At 40.1% G+C, this 26612-nt stretch overlaps 1 protein-coding gene and 1 long non-coding RNA gene across 2 annotated transcripts; both read right to left on the bottom strand.

Annotated features, from left to right (window-relative positions):
- Positions 1-139: 139 nt before the first annotated feature.
- On the bottom strand, positions 140-25979 carry LOC122671276 (serrate RNA effector molecule-like). The gene is made up of 12 exons (XM_043868404.1): positions 25341-25979; positions 16287-16396; positions 12667-12724; positions 7806-7880; positions 7617-7691; positions 7464-7511; positions 7192-7260; positions 6313-7119; positions 6174-6222; positions 4943-5232; positions 4672-4854; positions 140-499 (listed from the first exon to the last, which is right to left on the bottom strand). The coding sequence occupies exons 1-12, from the start codon at positions 25751-25753 to the stop codon at positions 439-441; spliced, it is 2238 nt and encodes a 745-aa protein (XP_043724339.1). The 5' UTR covers positions 25754-25979; the 3' UTR covers positions 140-438.
- On the bottom strand, positions 22612-23678 carry LOC122671277. The gene is made up of 2 exons (XR_006334327.1): positions 23164-23678; positions 22612-23041 (listed from the first exon to the last, which is right to left on the bottom strand). It is a non-coding gene; the product is annotated as an uncharacterized LOC122671277 (long non-coding RNA).
- Positions 25980-26612: the final 633 nt, after the last annotated feature.

Below are 26612 nucleotides of genomic sequence, written 5' to 3'. Positions count from 1 at the left end.
AAGGAATTTGAAGGAAATTCAAGTGAATAATAATTGTCACCAGCTCTTCATACAAAGTCACGAATGTACTTACTGCTTCCAATGACGCCAAAAAAAACCCATTCCAATACCAGCAGGGAAGAGAGTTAACCATTACGGATACCCAATCAAGAGCACAAACAGACTGTGTAGCACTGCATGTAATAGTTTTAACATGTGTAGCAGAGCATGTAATCAATTAATCCTTTTGACTATTGTACAAGAGAGGTGAAGGATTCCATTACAATTATTGTGGTTCCACCACCGCCATTGCTAGCAAGCCTGGAGTTAGTAGCTTTTCCTCTTCAACGATACTCAAAAAACAAGAGTAGCCACTCCGAGAGGAACTGTGCCTTTCCCACTTGCTGAGACTCCAGAATGTCAACTCAGGATCTACAACCAACTGAAAACAGATAACACCTACAAACTCCTGTAGTCTATCACTGTGACTTCGTCTTCTGGGGCATCAAGATCCTGATAACTGCACACCAAAAACAAATGCATGAGTCAGTGCTGCAAAATAAAAGTTAATAGTATTTTTCTCTTTGGGGCTTGGATGGAGTGAAAGCCTAATAATTGCTGAACAAGAATAGACACAAAATCTACCGTTCGCCTTTAACAGTAAGGATGCATTAGTTGTTTCATAGAGGAAAAAAGAATCGCACACATTGTTAAGGATACAAACTCTCCTGGAAAAGGAAAAGAAAATAATAATTGGCACCCCACCCAACCTATTCCACCTACACCTTGATGCTGTCTGCACTTGGTCTACCCATGTAAAGGTATATCACAATAATGGAATTTGATTTCTAACACCAACGTTACCTAGTTACTTTTAAAAGAGGGGGCACATGATATGAAGAGAGATGCAACACTAACTCTGGTGTGTATGTGTATCCATGGAAATGACTGTTGTGTGTGTGTGTGTGTGTGTGAGAGAGAGAGAGAGAGAAGTGCAGTACAAATATACTATAATGAGCCATACCCCTTTCAAATATTTGAAAGACAATAGAAGTACAAGTGCAGTCTACCGAGCATCCTCAGGTCCTTTTATTATCCAGCCACGTCACAGCTTAGCTAGTTGTCATGGCCTTAGACTTTACTAAGCAACCGCGCCGGCACTTAGCACTCACTCTAGCACTAAGTCGGCCTTTCACCAACTCTAGCAAGGGACTTGGGAAGAGACCTTAGTGGGAAGAGACCTTAGAGAACACTAGAGAGACTTTGAAAGAAAACACTTGAATTGCTTGAAAGCTTTGAGTACAAGACTTGATAGCTTACTTGCTTGGTGCCTTGGCCAAATGAGGCCACCTCTATTTATAGGCAACCAAGCCTACAATGAATGGCTATGATATTTACATGTGTCCTCCATCCAACGGTGGAGAACCCTCTAGAATAGAGTCTAGAATAATCCTAGATATTTACAAGAGTGCTCTAGAAGCTTGCTAGATCTTTCCTAGCTTCTAGAGGTTCTTCAATGCTTCTAGAATGAGTCTAGCCTCTTCCAAGTATGGAGAGTTCTAGACCTTGGTTCTTCCTTGGCCCAAGGTCCATGTCAATGGGCCTTGCAAGTCTTAGCCTTGGGCTATAATTAGGCGGGCTGTGACATAGTGCTCAAATTGTACAATAGGTGTCCAAATCACCCTTGACTTGTGCTTTGTTTCAAATAATATTTTTTTCGGTAAACGTTTCAAATAATAAATTACTACACCATAAGGCACAACCATCAACTCAATTTTGGTCAAGATTTGTACACTTAAGGACATCAACACATGGTCGGCCATATGACTAAATGGCTTTGAAAATGACAGACTGACATGTGTCCAATGCAAATGGTCCCTCTCTACCCACTGGTTAGAATGGACGCATCAACCCTCAACTGATTTGACGGCTCACAATACAAGGGGAGGAAACACAATGTCATATTGATGCGATGAGTCACCAAATTTGACATGTCGAAATCCACGGTATGCTATATGTCCAAAGGTTGGACTTAGATCAGCCATATCATCTCTCATGCCAGAAGCAGAACCATGTCGACAATCACGAGACACCATCTAGACACGCCTAAAGCCATACTTGTTACTAGCTCTAACCTATGCATGTCTTTCTAGGCTCTGCCCTTCCTCCTCCCCCCACCCCTTCCCCAGAATCCACACCGGCTTGGAGCAGCAGCTAATCCCACTTCTTGAGAGAGATACTGAATAACAAACATTTGATTGAATTCCTAACGCCTCACAATGAGATGAGAGGGAAGGTCGATGTTTGACTATCGAACAAACTACACTCCTTCGTATACGTCAAGAGTCCATTGATGAGAAGGGGCTGGAGAAAGCTTGAACCCAATTCCTACAATGATGACGTCGATTGAGAGGTAGAATCAAGAATACAATGGGACCACCAACTTATACAGCTTCTATAGGAATCCAAGTCTACATTCACTCGATTCAATTCTCTCAAAAATCACGCATTAGATAGCATACCAGACCACCAACTTATGGACTAACCCTAAACTATTCTTAACAATGACTAAACTCTAGAAAATTCCCTAAATCCCTAGACATGAGAACCAAGGAATCTGAATACAGAAACTTTATACAGCTTCTATAGTATTTAGAAGTGATTAGAACTAGATTCAACAGTTTTTTAATAAAATAGAAACAACCCAAAAGTAGTGACTCAATATGGCCTCATTCAAGCCTAAACCTCCAAGAAAATAGAAACAAGAAACTGACACCTCATTTTGTGCAGGGCTTAATCCCCTAACACTTGGGCTGATAGAATTGGCCCACTACAATAGAAAACCCAAGCATTATCAGTTCATGATCCATATAACCTTTTGGGGACGTAAAATTGAGTATTAAGCCCATTCAACCAGATTTGCGGCCTTTGCTTGCATCATGAACATAAGGACATTTTGGGAAAACATTTTAGCTAGGATTTTGGGGGATGGACTGAAAGAGTTGTTGAATGCTTGATTAGGCAGGTTAGATGGAAGAAGATTAGTGGTGATTTCGAGTAAGGAAAAGATATGAAAGGTCAGCCATGTCAACACCGGTGCAACTGTTGCAGGTGGAACATCGTTTGTAAGTGAAAAATATTAAAGAAAATCAAGGAATTCAATGAGAGAGAATTGAGAGAGAGAGAAATTCATTGCATATGAAAGGAACGATTACTCAGACAACCCATGTAGACCTCTTAAGGACAACACCTACAAGCGCCTAGACTCACTCACTCATTGATGTAGATTCTGGCCAGAGGAAGAGACAAAAGACCAGGCTCCTCTTTGGGCCAGAGATGGACCAGCTTGAGCCAGCCCAGCAGGGCCAACTCGAGCCAGCTAGGCAGGGTCTATTTTACCCCAGGAATGTGTTGAGGGTCCCCTTTGACCAGTCAAAGATGCTCCACAATTTTGCTAGGATCCTCCTTTGCCCAGTCAGCTAGAATTGGTGCACTTAAGTATTTTTCATATTTAATAGTTTCTAATTTGTGGTTAGTTATAAAGCCAAGTGGTTCTAATTTAGTTGACTTCTATTTGGTTAGTATTTGGTAGTTTTTATTTTACTGAGTTTCTATTTTAGATTAGTTTTAATTTTTGGGAAGTTTCTATTCTATTGTAACCTTGCCTAAGCTATTAAAAGGCATCACATCTTAATGAAAAGACAAAATTTAGAGAAAGGAATCCTCAGGCCAATTTATCCATCAAGTATGGGAGTTTCCCCTGTGCTGCAACAGCTGAGATAGTTGGGGGTGAGAGAGCCATTCCCCCTACCCCCTACCCTTTATTATCTATCTTCTCCACCTCCTCTGCCTCTCCACTAATCCTTGAGTGCTGCTGTGTTCTGTGACTGCTCCACACATTGAGAAGACCAATCGAGTGAGACTACTGCTGATCAGATCCAGTTCTGCTGCTGCTGCTGCTGCTGTTCTTCAGTCAAGGAGATCGAGCCATCTTGTTGCTGCTCTGCAAACCCAGATTTGGTGTTGAGAATTGTGAAGGACATATCTCTGCAAGCAGCCATTAACTTTGGTTGATTTTTGGAGCACACAACCTCCCTACTGCCTTCTCCACTCGACCCCAGTTTGAGAGGATTCTGCCGGCTGGGCAGACCTGTAGACCACAACCTTATAATTTAAGAAACCTCTCATATCTCCCAAATCCACCATCACAATTGGCTGAGACTTTCGTCAGAGGATCATCTTCATCCCCCCCTTCACTCGATCTGTACAGGAGCTCAAGTGCAGACCTTTTTGAAGATTTTGCAGACTTTCTATTTTGGTGATCTTTTGATATCTCCACATCAAGCCATCAGAAAGCGTACCAATTTTGGGGATAAGTTTTCCCCCCACTGGTCTCTGCACTCGATCCAAGTGTGGTGACCATCACAAGGCTAATTTGATCATAAACCCTAAGTTTTTAATTCTGGTTCTGTTCTTTATTTGAATTTTTGTGGGTTTTTGGGACTGGTATTCCAATCTTACATTACTCATGATAGAACCCAAACTATTCACTTTAAAAAGAACACCGTTGAAATAGGTAAAGTTGGAATTAGAACAGGCAGCAAAAAGATTCTGTAGTTATCAGCAATACTTTCAACATCAAGTAAAAGAGATACAAGAAAGGTATTGACCACTGTCCTGGCTGTAACTTACCTCCGAATACGTCGAGGGTCCTGCCGGAAAGCAGGAGACACAGAAATAATAGGTGCTGGTCCGCCTACCTGCGGGCCAGACCGCCCCTTCCTACCACCACCCTCATAAGGAGGAGGTGCACCCTGCTCCCGCAACATCCGCATTGCAACTTCTGGTGGTGCAGGAACAAAAGGTCCCAATGGGCTGCAACAGTTACCACAAATATATGCTTAATAACAAATAAAAAGATAGCTCCCAGGCATACAACAAAGAGAACAAATAGACAACCTACCCAGCACCAGGTACAGGCATCAGTACTGGTGGAGGAGGGGGAATATCTGAGGGAAAAGGGGGAGCAGCTCGCATTCCTTGTCCACCATAAGCATCAAACATTGGGTCATCTGGATTCCCTCCTTCCAGGCCACCAGCATTGGACTGGAAATCACGGGATGGCGAATTCTCAGCCCTATCAAATCTTTCATCACCGTTAACTCTATCAGCCCTGTTATGCTCTCTACGGTTTCCACGATCATCCCTCAATCGACTCTCTGGACCAGGCCTACGCCGTGGCAACTTGTCCTTCTGAAAGAAAAAATTTAAAAAAAAAAACCCAAACAAAGCCAAATAAGAACCAGAGACTGAGGCACACACCAAAGAGATGGATCAGCGAGAAAGATCAGAAGAGTATATTTAAGTAAGAAAAACCATCAGTCCATAGAAAACCTGAAGTAGACAAACAATAGCAATAATTGAAAGAAAAGAATTGAAAGCCCATCTAAGTTGTAAGAGATATGACACGGCAAAACTTACGAGGAACCAATAACATAAGGAAAGTGATACTTACTGAATTTCAAACGTAACTAGATCTTCAGACATCACGTAAGGATGCTCTCCTGTGACAGGAGCAGTCCACTGAGAGAAAAAAGAGAAGAAGAGGGGGGTGAGGCCTGCTGGAGGACTCTGGCTCCGCTCTCTTTCCTCTCAGTTAACCACTCCAGTCACTGGAAAGGAGGCATGCCCTCATCGATCTATGTAACAATAATCATCACACTTGGCACATTCAGTCAAAGTTAGTAGCATTCTCCAGCGAATGACATTTGCTCAGAATTTCATTCTGTTGGTTCTCATAATGAACACGGTAGGCAGAAACATTAAGAGGAAAAAACATGTTACTTCTGACCACCAGAACAACACTTATATGCAGAATGCTTTTCAAAAAGACAATACTGAAGCCCTATCTCCTTTCTAGACCAATTTAACTAATGTGAACCATAACAAACTTACTCAATAATGAGTATTTAGGACATGCCTAAAAATTGAAATACATGACATGCCTCAAATGTACCTAATAAATTATTTCCACTTTAAACACCAGAGGATGCACCTCAAGAGCTTGTACAAGGATAAAAAGCACATTAAAGGATAATTCCATACACAAAGATGGTAATTTAGTTGTATCTGTATATCCTGTACATGTATATGCATGGATGCATGCCTGTGTTAATGTTCCAAAGAAAGCATACCGGTTGAGATTGCTGCATGACAGGTTGTCCACCAGGTGCATCTGCATCACTGCAATGATAATGAGGCAATCATCAATTGGTATGAATCAACAGAAGCACAACAATGCTACAGAAAGAGAAGAGAAGCTTGAAACCTTACTTCATGTAATTCTGGAAATACAGATCTTCACGCACTTTTACAGTCAATTCCATCACAAGCTCTGGGTGTTTCAGCCTCAGATGCTTATGCACAAACTCAGCAGCATGGAAAAGCTTTGTGCAACCCTTTGCTCCACAGCCATACTTCCACCCATACTTCTCATCCCTTATTTTCCTGACATGAGGTTCCAAAGCTTCGACAGCAGCCACATCTATCTTCTCCTTGGCTGTCATTATTTCCAACGGATCTTGACCCTGCAACCTTCCTTGCCAAAATGAGTCAAGTTTATTTTCCCACTCAGCCCCAGTAGCACTTGTTTCATCCTGGCTCTTGCTTTCTGCCCTCACATGCCGAAGATCTTTAGCTTCACTTGTCTCAATCATGCCATAGTAATCCAAACCATGGATGCGCCAAAGATAAGTAAAGAGTGTATCCAAAAGCTCAATTCCCTCAAGGCCCTTGACAGAAGTTAAACCCCTAATAATTACTATCGGCCCCATAGATCCACCATGAGTTTTCTCCCCTTCCATTTTGTCATTATTGGCCATGCACAAAATATTTTCCTCAATCCCTTTTTCTCGATCAAGTTTACGTACAAGAGCCAGAGCTTGTTCAATATCAGCTTGAATCCGCCTAGGTTCAGAGCTGATTGGGTGAGCTTTTGGAGCAGCTGAATGGAGATCATTTTCTTTAGCTGGCCCCCTACCATGTCGTCTTCTTTTGCCACCAGCATCTGCTTCATCCTCAGAGTTAGGATCACTTGCTTGTCCTGATTTGTTTGATGATGCAGCATTGATACCTGGACCTCTGCATCATAAAATGGAATAAATTAGTAGGTTCTAAGGCCCTGTATATGCATGGATATTGAGAAGAACTTACAGGTCCAACGTTCCACTCTGCAAATCTAACAAGAAGTCCTTAGCGAATCTCCGAGCATTTTCATTCCTCCTAGAAAGATGTAAAAGAGAGAGAAAAAAACTAATTACACAAAGAAACTGTAAAGAGTGGCTGATTCCCAGATGAAAAGCACTGTTCAGGACTAAGCATTTCTTCAACCCATAAAAATAGCCATATCACCAGCAAACTAGGAATGAACATGCACATGAAATTCAGCACTTAGGCTTACTAGTCTTTTCAATGTAGAGGCACACCTTTCTATGACTGATAGTAAGTTTGTTGGGTGGTACTTGTCTCTCAGCCTATGACCACATGAAAAATAAAATTAAGAAAGGAAAAGCAACAAAAGAGGGGAAGAAACATAAAATAAAATATCAAATGAACAAATAATGAAATAGCAAACACACCATTCCTCATCCTTGTGAGCATCAAAGTAAGCACGTTTCTGAGTCGAAATATACTCTGATCTGTATTCTTGATACCTATATCATTGAAGGAATATGTCACTCCATGCTAACAAGAAAATGTTGTTGCATCAAGATGCAAATTTTCAGTAATCAACTAATCAATACCCACAGCAATTACCCCTTACATACCGGCGCTCAGCTTCAGAGGGCAGTATATCATCTTCAAGCTCTTGGATGAATTGTTTATATGACATCAAGCCTTCCCTGAAACAACTAATCACTGGGTCACATTGCTAAATTAATATAACTAAGATAAAATTCTTGAATATTTTATAACAATAAGGGAGGCAAAGAAAAAGGAATTAAATCTGGAAAGCCCAAATCAGAACAAGGTATTCAAGAAGCTAGAACGATTCTTTATCAAAACAAAAACAAAAAAAAATTTTACAACATAAGCTAAAGTGAATAAAAATTTCTTGAACAGAAAATGACGTCATAAATATCCCTTGCATTACTTTTCTCCTACCTGCAGTCACTGTCCCCCTAATTTCTGAGCTTAAATCATTTGAAGAATGAAGAATGCATCCAAGAAATGCCTGATATATATTCGTAGGGAAAAACTACCCATTGACAATTACATCTGTTGGAAACATGAAGGTATACAATCTCCATATAGCATTTCACATTTCACATGAAGGACATCTGAAACACCTCTATGATGGTGCACTTTCAGAAGAGACGATCCACTGACCAAACTCTCGGACACGCTCAACTGAGCAACTTTCAAGCACTTGAATGACAAACTTTCAAGTACTTGAATCAAAATTCATATTCTCAAATAAGTGTAAAAGAGATGGATACAACGTATTTTAGCCACCGATAATCAAGCTGATGTAGCCGAGTAGTTAAAGCAAGAAGTGCAATGGAGGCTCCAAGGCTTCTTCGCACCAAGCGACCAATTGATGCCTGTGCCAGACAGATAATATCCATACATGTACGCAAGCATGCATATTGTATAAATAGTCATTCAACCTATCTGCTAATATCTTTACACTAGTATGCACTTAGATAATCTTCAAGCAATTATATAAAAGCAATTGTAAAAACAGTAAGGATATTATACAAAACTTGCCTTTTTCAATCAGGCTTGTGGAGGGGTGGTAGGGAAGAAGGGGTTAACCTGAGAGGGGTCTCAGAGTTGCAGGGGAGGGGAAGAAATCGGATTGGAAGAAAAGAGGAGACGGGGGGAGAGAAGTTTGTAAACACACCTAGCCATGTAGGCTCTTCACAAACACAATCTCAAATCATTATTTCAAATCTGAGTTTTAATTGCACGGTTGCATGTACTTAAATAATAAGAAATCCAACATGAAAAGGAAACCTACTCTAATTTGGAAATTCAAATTAATTACGAAAATAAATCATAGTAGCTATCTTCTACTTCAGCTATCGGAAATAGAATATTGCATGTTAATCCCAAAATAGAAAAAAAAAAAAAAAAAAAAAAAAAAAAAAACCCCTAAAATATCCTTCTAACCAAAGACCCAAATTGGACCCAGTTTATCTCTGTCGGGGTTCCCAAATGGGTTTGGATCGGTCCAAGGTAATGCATCTGCATCACAGGCACATGCCCGACCAGCACTGCCTGAATCCAGGTGCCTAAAGATACAAAAAGGCAAGCACCCGATTGAAGTGGATATACCTGGATGCCAAATAAGCGCCAAGGTGACAGGCACAAGACTGAGGCCCGCACTAGGCCAAGCTTACTGATATCCTGTATACTACCACAATGACAAAAGTAAACCTGACACCTAACTAATTGCCACTGACAAAAAGGATGATGCTACAGAAGCAAGCAAGGAGGTCTCTGAAAGAATGCAGATGGTTAGATACAAAGTCTATCTCTCAGGTAATGCTCTCGCATATCCACACACAAAATTAAGAACTCCAAGTAGCATAAAAAACCTATATAAAAAATTGTAGTTTGAAAATAAAGCAATATGTAAAAATCAACTTTCGTACTCCACAGATTTTAAGATTTTAATCGTAAAACTAGACTCAAATCCCCCCCCCCAAAAAAAAGAAGTGCCCGTATAAAATCAATCAAAACTGTTCGAACTGGGTCCAAAAAAAATTCAGATGATGCAATTTGCAGACTTAAGACTTCAAAACCAGAGAAGAATATTAGATATAATTTGTGGCAGATGATAACAAGAACATACAATTTTAAAAAAGAATAAGCAAAGAGCCATCCTCATTAGCTGGAGAAAAGAGCAAAGGGGTCAGCAAGTGATCCAGAATATTATCCAATGACAGCAAGCAAAAACCTTCTTAAACGGAAGAACCCTATAGACAAAAATCCCTGGACTGACCAACAGTATAAGAACAAGCTGCCGGGTAAGGTAGACTAATGCAAACTAAATTCTACTTATGAAATTTTGGGAAAAAGTGTCTTGTAACCTAATGAAATAAATGAAAGATTTGATAACTAAAAGATAATCACAATTTTAAGAAAGGAATTGATATAGAAGTCCAAGGAAACAAATCAGAAGTTTGCAAATAGAGTAAACAATGGTGAATTAAACAAGGAAATCAATATATAATAGGTACATAAATAAATAGCAAAATAAGGAAAAATATGGAAATCGAAAAAATAATATCCCAAAAAAAAGGAAAGGAAATTGACAAAACCCCATGTTTCAGAACCAAGGACAAAATTTGATAACTTAAAAAATACGGATCAGATCAGGCCCAAACTAGGGTAGGCTACTCTGTTGGGTATGATCTATAAGAAATTTCAGATTTCTACTGAGAAATATAGGGGGAAATTGATCTAAAAGAAAAAATTAAGGAAACAGGGATCTTGTATGGAAGTTTAAAAAAAAAGTTTATTGATCTTGATGAGTAGAATATAGTAACAGAACTATGTGGATGAGCTAGCAGATCAAAAGATTAATAGAAACAGCATGTGTGAGTGAAAAAATAGGGAAAATTGAATGAGAGAACAGGGTATCACCTATGGAGAAAGGAGAAGAAAGAGAGGAATAACACACCTAATCAAGCAGCCACACAGGACGGATTGGTAGCTTAACTATCAATGCAAATTTGAAATTTTATATTCTTCAAAACTGAAATTTATAGGTGTTATGCATGACATATTTATGTAATTCATACAATTAGAAATATAACTCAAACAACAACTCATTCCTAGTAGCAATCTAAAACTGGAAACATAGCTTCTAGAATCCAAACTAGCCTAATTGACTCCTAAGAGGCCCAACCCAATGGATAGCTCAGCTGGTAGAGCATAGGACTGAAAATCCTCGTTTCACCAGTTCAAATCTGGTTCCCAGCACATGGTTAATTTATGGAATTAGAATAGATACTCATACAAGTGGGCAAGCCTTGGCGCAATGGTCAAATTGAGCTATTGCAACCTGTTGGTTGCGGGTTCAAAACTTGGAAACAGACTCTCACGTGATGCAGGGGGTAAGGCTGCATACATTTTCCCCTCCCAGACTCTGCAGTAGCAGGAGCCTCGTGCACTGCGTAGCCTCTTTTTAAAATAGATACTTATACAAATTAATTGATATGGATCGGTATACATATTCGTTAATAGTTATGATCATGATACATATTTATCCGTCTGGGTATATGGAGATATACCCCTATAGTCTATAGTATGGTAGATGGTTAAAGAGTTTATAATTGGTAAAGATTAAAGAAAAGAATTAGAATTAGATTATGTTTACTCTTATTTCTTTTTTGTTTGTTTATACTATACTGCGCCTCCTCTTGTTTAAAAAGAATGTTAATACTTCATATATCTCAGAAAGAAAAGTTAAGTTGGTTGAAAAACCTTCTATAGGAGTTGAAGGAATAGCCCCACCAACTAAGAGCCAGAGTCAAGAAGTCTAACACCATCAACGCCCACAACCCATTTATAAAAAGCAAATAAGACTTAAGCTTGAAGCTTCCATTTGAAAGAGCGAAATGAAAGCCCATTACAACGAAACCACCAAGAGTTGAAATAGACACAACTATTAATAAGTCCCACATAAGAATAATAGAATTTGAAACAAATTAGATGATCATTTGACCTTGCTGAATTGCGGAAAGCAGGATAGGCAGATAGACCCTGTCAGCTATAAAAGAAAGTCAACCAAAGCATATAGGTCTCATCAACTTCTTGTTTTCTACCGCCAAGGAAAGAAAGTTAAACCAGTGTAATCTATTATTAAACAAAGAAAACCAAACAACATCTAAAAATCATGAAAGATTTTAGTTATGAATATCATCTACTAATTACCAACAGAATGCACTAAATGCCTTGCATTAGTATTATGTTAAAATTGTTTAAAAAGACGTAAAAACTGAAAGAACATAACAACATTTTCACTTTTCATAGATCCTTTTCCCTTAGATCATTATTTTCCAATTTATTGAAGTCATTGGTTCAACCAAATCACAAAGTTCAGTCAACTGAGTTAACATGTGGATATCTGGGTAAAGGTAAGTTCCCGACATGGTGATATCCTAAGCACTTGAGCACCTCACACCTTATCTCAACTTCGATTAAATGTTTACCTAAGTATGAATTACTGTGAAATAATACATAAAATCTACTGAAAAAGATTCAAGATCCAACTAAATCAAAGTAAAAAAAAAACAAAATAATTCATATAAGTGCAGAGAACACCAAGGGTGGACCTCGGCGTAACGGTAAGGTTGCTCCATTGTGACCCAGTGATCACAGGTTCAAGTAGGCAAACAGCCTCTCCGTGAAGCGGGGGTAAGGCTGTGTACATTATGACCCTCCCCAGATCCCGTAGTGGCAAGAGCCTTGTGCACTGGGTATGCCCTTTTATAAGTACAGAGAACACAGATTTTTTCCTTTTTTCATGGACCCGCCAGGAGGTCAAGAAAAAAAGATCAAACTGAAAGAAGGCCTACAACTAAAAAAAAGGCAATAACTGTAACCATGTTGTCCCGCTGAATGGAATAGCATATCATAAAATTTCAACCTCGTACAGACATAATGAATGCTAACCTTTGTGTGCTCCCTGTGTTTGAAGCATCACCATAACCACCACGACCAGAATCCCAATCTAGACACACAAAAGAAAGAAAAAGAAATAAATTCCCAATTTAAAACAAAAAAAAGAGAGAGAAATTCAACCTGAAAAAAGCTGTACATCAGACATTGGCAGAGCTACTAATATCAGTTGAAGTTGCAATAAAAAAGGGGGAAAAAAAGCTAAAATATAGCACTAAATACTTCAAGCCAGACCTCTGATGAGGTACCATGGACATGTCATCAAGCCAGCTAGGCAGTGCCATGCCTTACAGTTATGTACAACTAAAGCTGCATGGACTCTTAACTCTTTTAATACTCAGCCAACTAAAACAAAAATTACACAAGATAAACCCAATAAATAAATAACTATCCTATTAAACCCCAAAAACCCAATCGGACCCGGTCCAAGGAATTGCTCCTGCATCAGCTCCTTGGTAGACCTGCAAATGGCAAAGGTCATGGTCGTGGGAGTGGTTCGGTTCAGGCACAGCAAACCAAAACTACTGATGCTGCACCCATCGGGGCACTTCTCTCTCCAGAGGATTTGATGACTCAGCTCCGCCGTCTCCTTGCTTCACCCAGTCCTCCATCAGCATCTGTAGCCACTTCCCTGCCAGCCTCTTCAGATTCCCACTTTGCCCACAAAAGTATTTCTAGTGGTCACTGTGCCTCCATTGCATCCAATCCTTGGATTATTGACTCAGGGGCCACCAATCATATGACTGGTTCATCTCATTCCTTTTTTGAGTATTTCCCTGGTTCAAGTAAGGGTAAAGTTAGGGTTGCTGATGGTTCCCTCTCCTCTATTTCTGGGAAGGGTTCTGTCAAATGCTCTCCTTTACTCTCTTTATCCTTTGTTTTGTATGTTCCCAATTTTGCTACTAATCTCCTCTCCATTAGTAGCCTTACTGGGGATTTGAATTGCTAAGTAACCTTTTTTTCCTTCCCGATGGTTTGTCACGTTTATTGATTGTCATACGTGGGTTACTTGGATTTATTTGTTGCACCAAAAGAGTGAAGTCTTCCGTTGATTCCAGCTCTTTCATCAGATGGTTAAAACCCAATTTGATGCCAAGATCATGATTCTACGTACATATAATGGACAAGAGTATGCTGATGGATCCTTTCAAACATATTTGGGTGACAATGGAATCATTCATCAAACAAGCTGTGTTGAAACCCCGGCTCAAAACGGCGTGGCCGAACACAAGAATCGGCATTTATTGGAGGTTGTTGGAGCGAGGCTGTCCTCACAGCTGCATATCTCATTAATCGAATGTCTTCTCATGTTCTGGACTCTCGCTGCCCCTTGGAGTTGCTTACTGGTTCCCTAAATTTCATTGTGCCTCTGAAGGTTTTTGGGTGTGTGTGCTTTGCCCGTATTCATCACCACACGGTAAGCTTGATCCTCGTGGCATCCGCTGTATTTTTCTTGGCTATTAGGCGACTCAAAAAAGGTATAAATGCTATCATCCACCCTCTCGTCGTATGTTTGTCTCTATGGATGTGGTGTTCCATGAGAATGAGACATATTTTCCTGCCGCCGCACCTCTTCAGGAGGAGTCCTCTTCACAAGAAGATGTGCTCCTGATTGCTCCAATCCCAAATTCGGTTCAGCTTCCGGAAGAAGACATAATCCCGGCCCAGGAGGGGCCATGGTTATGGCCCAGATAAGCTCACGATTCCATTAAAGGCTTTTGTTCACTCCAAGTCTAAACGGAAGCAAGATGAAGCCACCACCATTACCACTGTGCCACTCCAATTGTCACCTCTTGACCAAGTTCTCCTACACAGTCTCCATCTAGAGAGTCTTCTACTATTTCTGATCCTACACTTGATTTACCTATTGACATCCGTAAACATGTTAGAACTTGCACTCTACATCCTATTTCCAATGTATTCTCTTATGAGCCTCTTTCACCCCTTTTTTTTTTTTTTGATAGTTAGGCCCCAAGGAGAGTTGAACTCATGACCTCTTATTTCTGAGGTGCAGGTCCTTGCCAACTGAGCAACCCCCATGGGGTTCTTTCACCTTCTTTCCATGCTTTCATTTCCTTCCTTGTCATCTATTTCTATTCCTAAGCACTGGCGGGAAGCTTTGCCTAATCCAAACTGGAAGGCTGCTAGAAGAGCTGAGGGCACTTGGAAAAATGAGACATGGGACTTAGTCACTCTTCTTCTGGGGAAGAAACCTGTGGGATGCAAATGGGTGTTTACTGTGAAGCAGAAGATGGATGGTACAGTTGACAGATACAAGGCTCGATTGGTTGCCAAGGACTTCACCCAGGCATTTGGCATAGACTACCAGGAGACCTTTGTTCCTATGGCCAAGTTAAACACTGTTTGAATGATTAGTTCACAAATATCCCCTGCTTCCTTGAGTTAATTCTGTCTTTTCCCGTTGGATTCGTTTCCATTGTAAGATTGAAGAAGACCTCTATTAGTTCACAAATATCCCATGCTTCCTTAAGTTAATTCTGTCTTTTCCCATGACATTCTAAAATTCCAGAAAAGCCCGTGTTCCAGAAATTACGAAATCACCATATGATCTTAACTTGAGTTATTTACCATTCTTGTAGGCCCATAGCAACCCCAAAGCAAGGTTTTGTGACTCGGGGTTGCATTAATAAAGCTTAGCCAACCCAAGTCTAAATACAGGACTTCCTGATTCCTAGCCACTTCTTTAAACAAATCTAAACAAGGGCCTACATCAGCCAGTCAGCTGCCCTAAAAAGGGCCTACTGACAAGAGAATTAAGAAATCAAATACTGAATACAACCAAAGCAGTACAGTATCCGTACAGGAATAGTTGACTAGCAACATTCCTAAAATGCACAGATCTACATACAGCATATGCTAGCGCTAATATTGCAACCTAAAAATGGTTAAGATAGAAAAATATGCACTAAATGAAACTCGCATAACATGGGAATCTACAAAAACTCCAAACTAGGAAAACATACAACATTTATAGACTATACACCATTACTGTAGAAGCCATATCTTTTATCTAACACAGTTGAAGGAGGGGCGGCGGATAACCTACCACACATTGCAACAAGTTCCAACTACCAACTAAATACTTAAGTCACCAAAATTTATTTTACAAAAAAGAAGCTAAAAGGTTCAAAAACTGTGCCAAACATCTGTGTTGGTAATTGGAAGATATGTTGTTCAAGTATTTCGAGAAACAAATGTAGCTTTTCCTTCTTCTGCATCTTTTTAACTTTTGAATTATGGAAATATTTTCTCCTTTCTTTGAACAGGCTTTGTTTTTCATAATCAATTTTATAAAAAAAAAAGGGACATAAAATACACACAAACACAGCACTGGAACACAAACAAAAATATGAAGTGGATGTATACACACCAAGGCAGCAAAGTTAATAACTTTAGTACCAAACGCAAATAATCGGAAAGGAGTACTCATATATATTTAGGAAGGAGCAAATTTCATGGAATCAAGAAATTACTTAAAGAGCACTTTTATTGATGCATATTCTAGATTCAAATACTAGCTAGAAGTTAACAATCTACTAAAGTTTGGGAGAAAAAAAAAGTAAATTAAAATGACTAGTTACCAAAAGGCCCACCTTGATAGCCACCAGATGATCGACCCATATATCGACCATGAGACCTTTCATCAGCATAGCCATGTCTCCCCCCTCCACGTTCATATCCACCCGCATAATCATAGCCAAACCTGCACCACCAAAACAATAAGCCCATATATCCAAAGAATATCTTCACCAAAAATGAATATTCATAAAACCCAACTGACACACTGCTACTAGACAACAAAACCCAAAAAACTGATATAGCATGAACAGAATCTTTAAGTGCTTCTAGTTCATCCTTTGCCTTTTTTGTGTTTTCCTACCCGTATAATGACTAACTAATTATATTGCATAAAAAAGAATAACAAGAATACAGAAAAGTACAATGTACAATAGAACAGCAAACGCAAACATGAACGAAACAGAGAAGAAAAGAAGAATATCAAAGTCGAACAAACTGGAGTTGTGACGCAGATCTGAAGACCTACAGTAGGAGATCCAAGAGAGGCCAAGCCTAGCATGACCTAGTTATGTTTAGTTCATTTTAGTTTTAAGCTAGTTCTCTTTTGTTTCAAGTGTTCTTGGTTCAGTTCCAGTTGAACTGGTGGTCCAATTTAAGTTGAGTTGTTATTTCTTTTCTTTTATTGTTGGAAATCTTTTATTTTGGTGCCACAACCCTTTAAAGACCAAGTAGGCTTTTATAAGGAATTGTGGGTTGTAATTGGAGTTGGCTAGGGGCTTTCCCAATCCAACTCCAACTCTATGTTTTGGAGCTGTTTTAGTTTCCTAAAGCTACAGCAATTAACTTCTGATCAGAAAAGCATGAATAAAAATCAGAGAAGTATGCATGAACGGTTGATAGCAATGGAGAACCGAAACCCTACACCTATACAAGGTAGTTATGCACCAACTGAAGGTGTGGCAAGATATCCGACACATTCTACAGCGAACAACCATACTCAGAGGTTCATGGATAGGGGGCCACAGAGGATTAATGTACCCCCAACAAAATTTTGAGGACCACGTGCGAACTTATTTTAATGGTGGTAATGGTGTACCCCAACAACAGTTCGATGACACACAGAAGGTCAAGCTCGAACTGAAGGAATACAGTGGGAGGCATGATCCACAGGTATTTTATGACTGGTTGGCAAGTCTGGATGATTAATTTGACTGGTTCAAACTCTCTGAGACTTGGAAGATGAAGTTGGCTCGAACTAAACTGATCGGTGCAACACATGAGTGGTGGATGACTTATGAACAAAAACTTGAGAACCGTGGCAGAGAACCCACTACGTGGGAAGAGATGAAAGAAGAGCTTAAGGAAAAGTACTTACCACAGACATTTAAGGCTTGACTGCAAGATCAACTGACTCTCTCTTCGTCAAGGGAATCTATCAGTAGTTGAATACATGGAGGAATTTGATCATCTTTCTTCTCGTATAGGCATTGAATAAGATGATATTCAGTTATTATCTCGGTTCAGGTGGGATTGAAACATGATATCAACAAGGCAATCGGTATCACATATAATTACCCAATCCAAGGTTGCTTTGAGAAAGCTATACGAGCGGAACAACTAACGACATCCTCTTGGAGAAGGTATGGGATTCAAACGAGGGGAACCGAAGAAATTTTCCAGCACCTAAACCCACCAATACATGTCCTACACGTGTCACAACCCCTACATGTTTTGACAATGAAGGGAGGGCACCTATGACCAGCAACAACAACACAAAATGTTAACACTGTCAAGAGTTTGGACAATTTGCAAACGCTTGTCCACAACATCAGAAAGTGAATGCAGTTGCTAATATGGAGGAAGAGTCTAATGATGATGATCTATTTCCATATAAACTTGAAGAGGAAGACAATATTGGGGATGTTAATGAAGAGGACAATGCAAATGAGGAAGAGACCTATGTCCTTCATGTGGTTAGAAGCATCCAAGTGGCTGAAACCAAGGGAGAGGATTGGTGACAAGGATTGGCGACGTCATTGCATCTTCTATAGTCGTATGCGTTGGAAATCACTCCATACAAGTGATTATTGATATTGGTAGCTGCGTAAATGAGACTTCAAAAGCTTTGTGGAGAAGGAAACACTACCAACTAAGAAGCATCCACAACCATACAAGGTCTCCCTACTAAATAGAAATACATTGGAGGTAAACCAACGTTGTTCAGTACCCTTAAAGCTCCATCGATAAGGGGAGGACGAGTGGTGCGATGTTATACCTATGAAGCTCACAGACATCTTACTTGACAGACCATGGATGTATGATAATGATGGGATGGTGGGGGGTAAGAAGAATCCGTGTGTTCCAATTTAAAGGGCAGCATACTATTTCCACCCTATCAATATCCTAGCCGAAGAACGCAAACGTAAGTCATAGAGAACTAATCAGAAGGGTGTTGATGCTGAAAAGAAGATGTTGATCATCCCACAGAAGGAGTTCATTAAGTCTAGTCAGGATTCAGGACTTATTCTAGCTCTTGCTACTAGGGAAGTGACTCTTCAACCCAAGGTCAAGCTTTACAAGCCAATTAAGGACCTGATTTCCGACATTTTAGACTTAGTACCTGAGGAGCTACCAGACAAGTTACCACCTATGGTGACATACAACATGCTATTGATTTGGTACCTGGCTCACTGTTACCAAAGTTACCAGCTTACCATCTCAGCCCTACAGAGCATGCAGAGTTAAAGCGTCAAGTTGATTATTTGCTACACAAAGGGTTCATTCAGGAAAGCTTAAGCCCATGTGCAGTACTAGCATTGCTTACTCTGATGAAGGACAGCTTGTGGATTATGTGTATGGACAGCAGAGATGCCAACAAAATTACCGTTAAGTACAGGTTCCCTATTCCATGGCTCGATGATATGTTAGATATGTTGTCAAGAGCTAACTGCTAAGGTCTTCTTGAAATTGGACCTTAGGAGCGACTATCACCATATTCATATTTGTCTAGGAGACAAATGGAAAACCGCCATTAAGACCAAGGACGGACTGTTCGGGTGGAAAGTCATGCCTTTCGATTTAACGAATGCACCTAGCTTTGTCCCTTTATTGGTCGGTTTTTGGTTGTTTATTTTGACATTTATATTGACTTACAACAAGCATCCAGACGCCAATCTTGATCATTTAAAACAAGTCTTGAGAGTGCTCTGCACTGAGAAGCTCTACATCAATCTCAAGATCTCTTTTATGCTGCCCAAGGTTATCTTCCTTGGGTTTATAATCTTCTCAAAGGGAGTAGAAGCTGATCCAGAGAAAGTTAAAAGCATTTTTGATTGGCCAACACCAATGACCATCACTGTGTCCGCAGTTCCCATGGCTTAGTATCTTTCTACAAAAGATTCATTCGCAATTTCAGTAGATTCATGGCACCAATCGTTGAATGTCTGAAGCAGAACAAAGGCAAATTCGAATGGAAAGCAGCGGAGAATTAAGGCCTTTCTTCTTATCTAGATGAAGATGACAGAGGCACCCGTATTACACCTACCAGACTTTGATTAAGTATTCGAAATTGCTACAGATGCTTCACACATCGGTCTGGGAGGTGTATTGATGCAAGGTGGACATCCTATCACTTTCTACAGTGAGAAGCTTAATGATGCCAAACAACGCTATTCGATCTATGATCTAGAGCTCTATGTCATAGTCTAAGTGTTACGTCCCTGGAGGTACTATCTCATCGGTAAAGAGTTCGTCCTATGTACTGTTCACAAGGCTCTTAAGAACCTTCATTCTAGTCAATTAGCAACCAACACGTCAACTAGGTGACTTATCTACAAGAGTTCACTTTTGCATTGAAATACAAGGCTAGAAAGGAGAATACTGTTGCTGACACATTAAGCCGCAAAGTGTTGACACTTAATACCTTTTTTCAGCTCATGCAGTTAGCATTGATCAGATACGGGACAGTATGCATTTGACAACAATTTCGCCCATGTTTATCAAGAGTTGCAGCAGGGTGGACAGAACCCAAAATACTCCACTCATGATGAGTATTTGTTCTTAGGGACTCGACTTTGTATTCCAAACTCATCCCTACATCATCAAATTATTCGGGAGCTACATGTGGGAGGTCTAGGAGGAAACGTTGGGAGGACAAGACTTTTATTCAGGTCACAGATCGTTATTATTGGCCAAACATATCAAAGGACGTTGATCATGCCATAAAAAGATGTTTTGTATGCCAACCTGCTACAGAAACTAATCAAAATACAGGTTTATACTCACCTTTACCTGTTCCTCACGCACCCTCGTTGGACATATGCATGGATTTCATTCTCGAAACTAACTCCGACTCGTGAGAGAAATGATTCTATTAGGTGGCAGTTGATTGTTTCTTGAAGATGACCCATTTTCTGCCATGTCGCAAGACTTCTGACGCTTCTCACATTGCAAAGTTATTCTACAAAGTAGTAGTGTGACTACATGGGCTACCAGAAACCATTCTCTCTGATCATGACGTCAAGTTTATTAGCTACTTTTAGAAGACATTGTGGCTAAAAACTAACAGCAAATCAGTTTCCAACTGCATTTCATCCACAAACTGATAAACAGATGTAGAAAACAGAAGCTTGGGAAACTTGTCGAGGTGTCTCGATGGAGATTATGAGAAGGCATGGCCACCCACCCTCTGACATTTTTGCATATAATAGTTAAGTGAACATGACGATAGGATGTATTCTATTTGAAATATTTCTTAGAATTCAACCTCAACAACCTATCGATCATGTTCCACTTTCACCCCAACCCCATATCAGCATTGAGGCTGATGAGTTCATGCGCCATATCACTGAGGTGCATGCAGATGTTCGATGAAGGATCGCATTGAGCAATGATGTGTATAAGGCAACCGTTGATCATCATCAACATTATGTAGAGTTTAAAACCAGGAGACATGGTGATGGTTCGTGTTAATCCCGATAGGTTTCAATCTAGTGCAAATACTAAACTCTACCCGAGGAAGATGGATCCCTGCAAGGTGCTAAAACGGGTGGAACCAAATGCGAATGTGCTCAAGTTGCCAGATAATATGCCCATAAGCAACATTTTCAATGTAGCTGATCTACATCTATATGTTGGATATCGCTCAAATGACAGTGACCCAAAACATATGCTCAAACGACTCGTCGTGGAACTAGTTATTACGCTTTTTGGTCAAATGGAAAGGTCTTCCACGACACGATAGCACTTGGATCCTCACGGATGATTTCAAACGTCTCAATCCGGAGTTATATGAGAGCTATATGTCATTCACCCATTCGTCGGAGTCGAATATCTCTAATCTGGTGAGTGTCAATGCAGTTTTGAAGACCTACCGCAGAAGATCCAAGAGAGGCCAAGCCTAGCATTGTTTAGTTCTTTTTAATTCCCGTATTAAGTTAGTTCTCTTTTGTCAAGTGTCTTTGGTTTAGTTACGGTAGAACCGGTGGTCCAATTAAAGTTGAGTTGTTATTTCTTTTCTTTTAATGTTTCAAGTCATTTATTTTGGGTCCACAACCTTTTGAAGTCCAAGCAGGCTTTTATAAAGAATCATGAGTTGTAATAGAGTCAGCTAGGCACTTTCCCAAACCAACTCCAACTCTATGTTTTGGACCTTTGGTACTGTTTTAGTTTCCTTAACCAGTATTTCATTATAAGGCCCTGTATAAAGATGCAATAATCTCTCAGACCCATCTAATGCATGAAGTATGGTGTTGCGGAATAAGATTTCCATTGGAACAAGAGGTTCCTACCATGCACAGCGATCTAACCTTCAATTGATATGTCACTTTCAAATTATTTTTGAAAATCCTTTTATACCCCTATATTGAACAACTTTTGGGAATAAGACAAGGGGCAAAGAAGTTGTCAAGTTCTAAAGACACCTATAGAGGTGTCATTCAGACAGTCCCTTTAACTAATAAGACATGAGTTGGTCCCGCAATTTATGTGTGTATGTTGTCGCTTTTTCCATCCCGTATAGTCCAAAACTAAATGTTTAAGACCTGAACCATCAGTTTTCCTTTTTTTCCTGTTCTCAGAATGTTGCTTGTATTTTTTACCATCCAATCCAAATTTTCGGAGCCGTTTTAAACACGTTACACCAAACAAAGTTTCCCCCCCCCCTTGATTCAGTTATAAGTTATAACTAATTATGTTTTGTACAGGGGATTAAATATATAGATAATATTGTGTGGATCCTCTTTGCTGCTAAATAGGCTTAGTCTAGAAATAGACCTTTTCAGTTAAGTACGTTCTCTTATTTTTGGTCAGTAGTTTATGTTGTTTGGAGTCTTCTATAGCAATTATCTGGTCAGTATAAATTAGTTTTTGTTTAGGTAACTTGAACGGATAGTTGTTTACGGTTTAGGAGTCCTAAAGCATTTTTTCGGTCTGTATAAATAGAGTAGTAATCCTACACGCATTTAGATGAATGAAAAGAATTTGAGTGTTGTTGTGAAAGTTAAGTTTGCTTTACTCTCTCCTCTCTCTCTCCTTCGGTACATCACTCTGTTTTCACTTTACTTCTCTTCTTTTATTCCCATCTTCTGTTTTTCTCCTCTTCTTTCTCCTCCATCCTGCAGGAGCATCTTCGTCATCAGATCTGATCACAGTTCAGTTCTATTTTTGAACTCCTACATTCTGTTCAGTTGAGAAGAAAAATTCCTACATTCTGTTCTGTTGCCTAGTTCAGATTTGATCTCTGTTATTCTTTTCACTGATATTAGATCAGATCTATCCTTGGGCCTGTGAGCAGTGTGAGACTCGAGAGTTGAACATCAGATTACATTACCTATTTGGCCAGCTGCACCACAACAGTCGCATAGTTTAGATTTGATCTCTGTTGTTCTTTTCACTTATATTAGATCTGAACCTATCCTTGGGCCTGTGAGCAGTGTGAGATCCAGCAGTTACCTATTTGGCCAGCTGCACCACAACAGTCACAACTTCTTCAACCAACCATAACTTACTCTAGAAAATCCTATTATTCCGCTCCAACTAACCTTGAGCTACTTATGATGCCATCTACTAAGGGGTCTCCCAGAAAGTTTTGCGATATGAGAGTTGAGCTCCTATGTCTGACTGTCTCCATATCAAAGAGGTCATAGGCATGGAAAGCCACATTCAAGATATTGTGCATCTCAACTTCAAGCCCAATTCACAAATCCTAGGCTATATGGAAAAGGTGGCAAAGTTCATGATTGGGATGGGACAGTGGGTTGTTTGGGTTGGTGAGGGAGGCAGATTCTGCTCAAGCTCAGATTTTGTCTCTAACTTTTCATCTTTTAGTCCCCAATATACTACCATTAAAAGCTTCATAGCCATCATTCGCAGACTCACATTATAGTGGACAACCTTTTCTAGAGCTATTGGATGGATGGAGGGAGGCCCTTGACATACATCTCATTAGTTACTTCCAATCTATTGGTTCTCTACTGAATATCTTATTCCAATGTTAGTCTAGAACCGCTTAAGGTCTAGCTAACAATCTTCTTAAGCAAAAGGGTCTGATTTACGAGGACTCAGACATGTTTAGGTAAAGCTATCTCGCAGACCCCTCCAGATGCATTGCACCACATGGTCTTCCCCTATTTCATTGCCTCTCTTTTTTCATGAGCCTTTTACTCCATGAGGTCCAAACCAATTTGAGGTCCTCTAGATTGCTGGTCCGGGGGTCCCTTAGATGTTTCCCTTATATATATATATTAGTTTTGCAATCACAGGTATATCAAATAAAACATAGCTTTCCACTATTGCGTATGAAAACATACTAAATTATTCTAAAACCAAGTGCCTGAAGCAGTGTGTATATGTAAGAACACAATTATCTCTTGATGTTTGATGGATATGTCAGAACAGAATAATCCTTCATATTTGCATCCATCAAGTTTTTGCATTTATCTACGATGCAAGCATGTGCCAGTCATACAATCACAGGGACCACATTGGTAAGCCTAACTCCCAGCAGGAGTAAGGCAGACAACATACGACAACTTGAAGCAATAAGATTATAAGACTAAGAAACAGATGCTCACTGTCCCCCTACTGAGTTGAGTTGAGTTGAGCCCATGTCCAATAACCTGGCATCAGAAGGGTGACTGATACCAAGGACAACCCATCTAGGACTTCAAGTCTTCAACTTAGTGAAGATGGAATAAAGAAGCCGACATAGTCTATCCAATGTGTTACATTGCATTCATCAAAAGAAATTGCATGAAGCAACACCAAATATAAACCCTCTAGGTCTCTACTGCCAACCAAACCAATGAACATTCCCCACTACTGGAAATGTAACATTTACAACAGGGAATGCACCTAATTCATAGACTCTTACGAAGATACAACAGTATGGAACCATCGAGCATGTGGTACCCATCAATTAGAATAAACATCGCAGCAGACTCCCAACATCCTGCAACTGCCAGTATAATTAACCTCCAAATGATTTCACTGGTATCTTGCTAGCATACCCACTCTAAGAGGAAGCACAAGCACATAACCAAGCCAAAGAAGGGAAACGAACACCATCAAGGCTTGCCATAATGGGACCCCTAAACATAAACAATAAGTGCATCAAAAACAGTTCAACAGACATAAACACTTCTACAAATCACTTTGCAAGTTCCACCTCTGAATGTTGATTTGTGATAGTTCAACCAGTTCTACCAAGACTAGCTGATGTCAACTGGTAACTATCCAGTGAAAAGAAGATTATACTGTAGTCTGTAGCACAGCCCCATGCTAGTCCAGCATATCAGATCCTAATTCCAACTCAGAACCTTCAGATATAGCCTTAATAAGAATAATCTATCCAATTCCATTTCCATTTCCAAACACCCCCAACCATCAGTGGTTCTCCAATTGATGAAGTAATAGCTCGAGAACACCAATCATTCACCCAAGCGTGACACCTTGCACCTATTGCTATGCTGGCAACTCTCATATGGAATCATGTTAGACTAGCATACCCACATAGAAAGAACTTAAACACACTTATAAACTCCACTGCTACCCAACTCGATTTATCAGACCACAACAAGGAACATGTATCATGTGAAACACTTAAAATTGAACGAGAAGCTCTCACAAACCTTCTATCGTCCGGTCCAAAACCACCACCTCTAGGGCTTCCACGGCGTCCATCATAACCATCATCCCTCCTCGAACGCTTGAATGGCGGTGGCGGAGGAGACCTTCGCGGAGGCGAGTGGCGACGGTCACGATACGGCGGAGGGCTAGGGCTACCACGTCGCTTGTAATCCCTGTCCCTATCCTTCGGGGGAGGAGACCTGTTACGGTCATGGTAATCGCTACGTCGACTTGGAGGACGATCGATGTCACGGTCATCTCTTCTCTCCCTCGAATCTCGGTCTCTTTTCCTCGGCGGCGGTGGTGGTGGTGGTGGTGGCGGAGGTGGTTCATCGTCAGATTTATCCCTTCCCTCAGACTGCCGGTCGCGGCGACGATCTAGAGATTCCACAGGCATGTTCAAAACCTCCGCCATGAATGAAAAATTGGGAACTAAAGAGCAATAACAATAGAAACCCTATGAAGGAGAGATCCGTGAAGGCTGTAATGTTGAAACCGTCTTCAATGGAGATAGAGAATTCGATGCTGCGGTAACAAATGAAATACTGTAACAGAAACCCTTGGAATTTGCAGAAACGACTGAGAAGCTGATTAATGGCGACTTCTATCCCTCAATTCTACTCTTCTCCTGTGCTAGTAGTAAATCGCAAAAAGCAATCGAGGGAGAGAGAGCTTCAGCGATAAATAACACACTTTTAACAGTTTTTTCATGCGCCCTTGATGCTCTCTCTCTCTCTCTCTCTCTCTAGGTGAAAATCGATTCGGTTTTGGGTAATCGGTTCGGTTTTTAATCAGTTTCCGTCTTAATGGATCAGGATCAGGATTGACCCGTTTATATAATAATAGGTGGGCCAGTTTCGAGTAGGGATCGGTTCCAAACACTACCATAATGTCTAAATTCTAAAAAAATTTACCTAGGTATACAAATGACCAAATTTCCTTTGTTAAGTATACAAATAATTAAATATTCATTCCTATACATATAAATAATCAAATATTCATCCATAAGCACCCAAATAACCAAGTATTCATTCATACGCATATAAATAAAACATATGAACCAAACACTTAAAAAGAGAAGAACCATTACAAAGCATACCAATAAATCTAAAATTCCCAAATCTGCATCACCAACACTAGATATGTGAGTAAATGGACGAGATCGATTATTGATTGGAGTACCAGTATATGTGTATCAACAGTGCTAGGTGGAGATGCCGACACGTGGCAGCTCGGACATCCAACAGTCCAAGCTCATCGACTATGTTGAGCTC

Source organism: Telopea speciosissima, chromosome 8 (assembly GCF_018873765.1).
Source record: "Telopea speciosissima isolate NSW1024214 ecotype Mountain lineage chromosome 8, Tspe_v1, whole genome shotgun sequence".
In the NCBI taxonomy this organism is placed as follows: Eukaryota; Viridiplantae; Streptophyta; class Magnoliopsida; order Proteales; family Proteaceae; genus Telopea; species Telopea speciosissima.
This window is presented reverse-complemented; position numbering and strand designations above follow the sequence as displayed.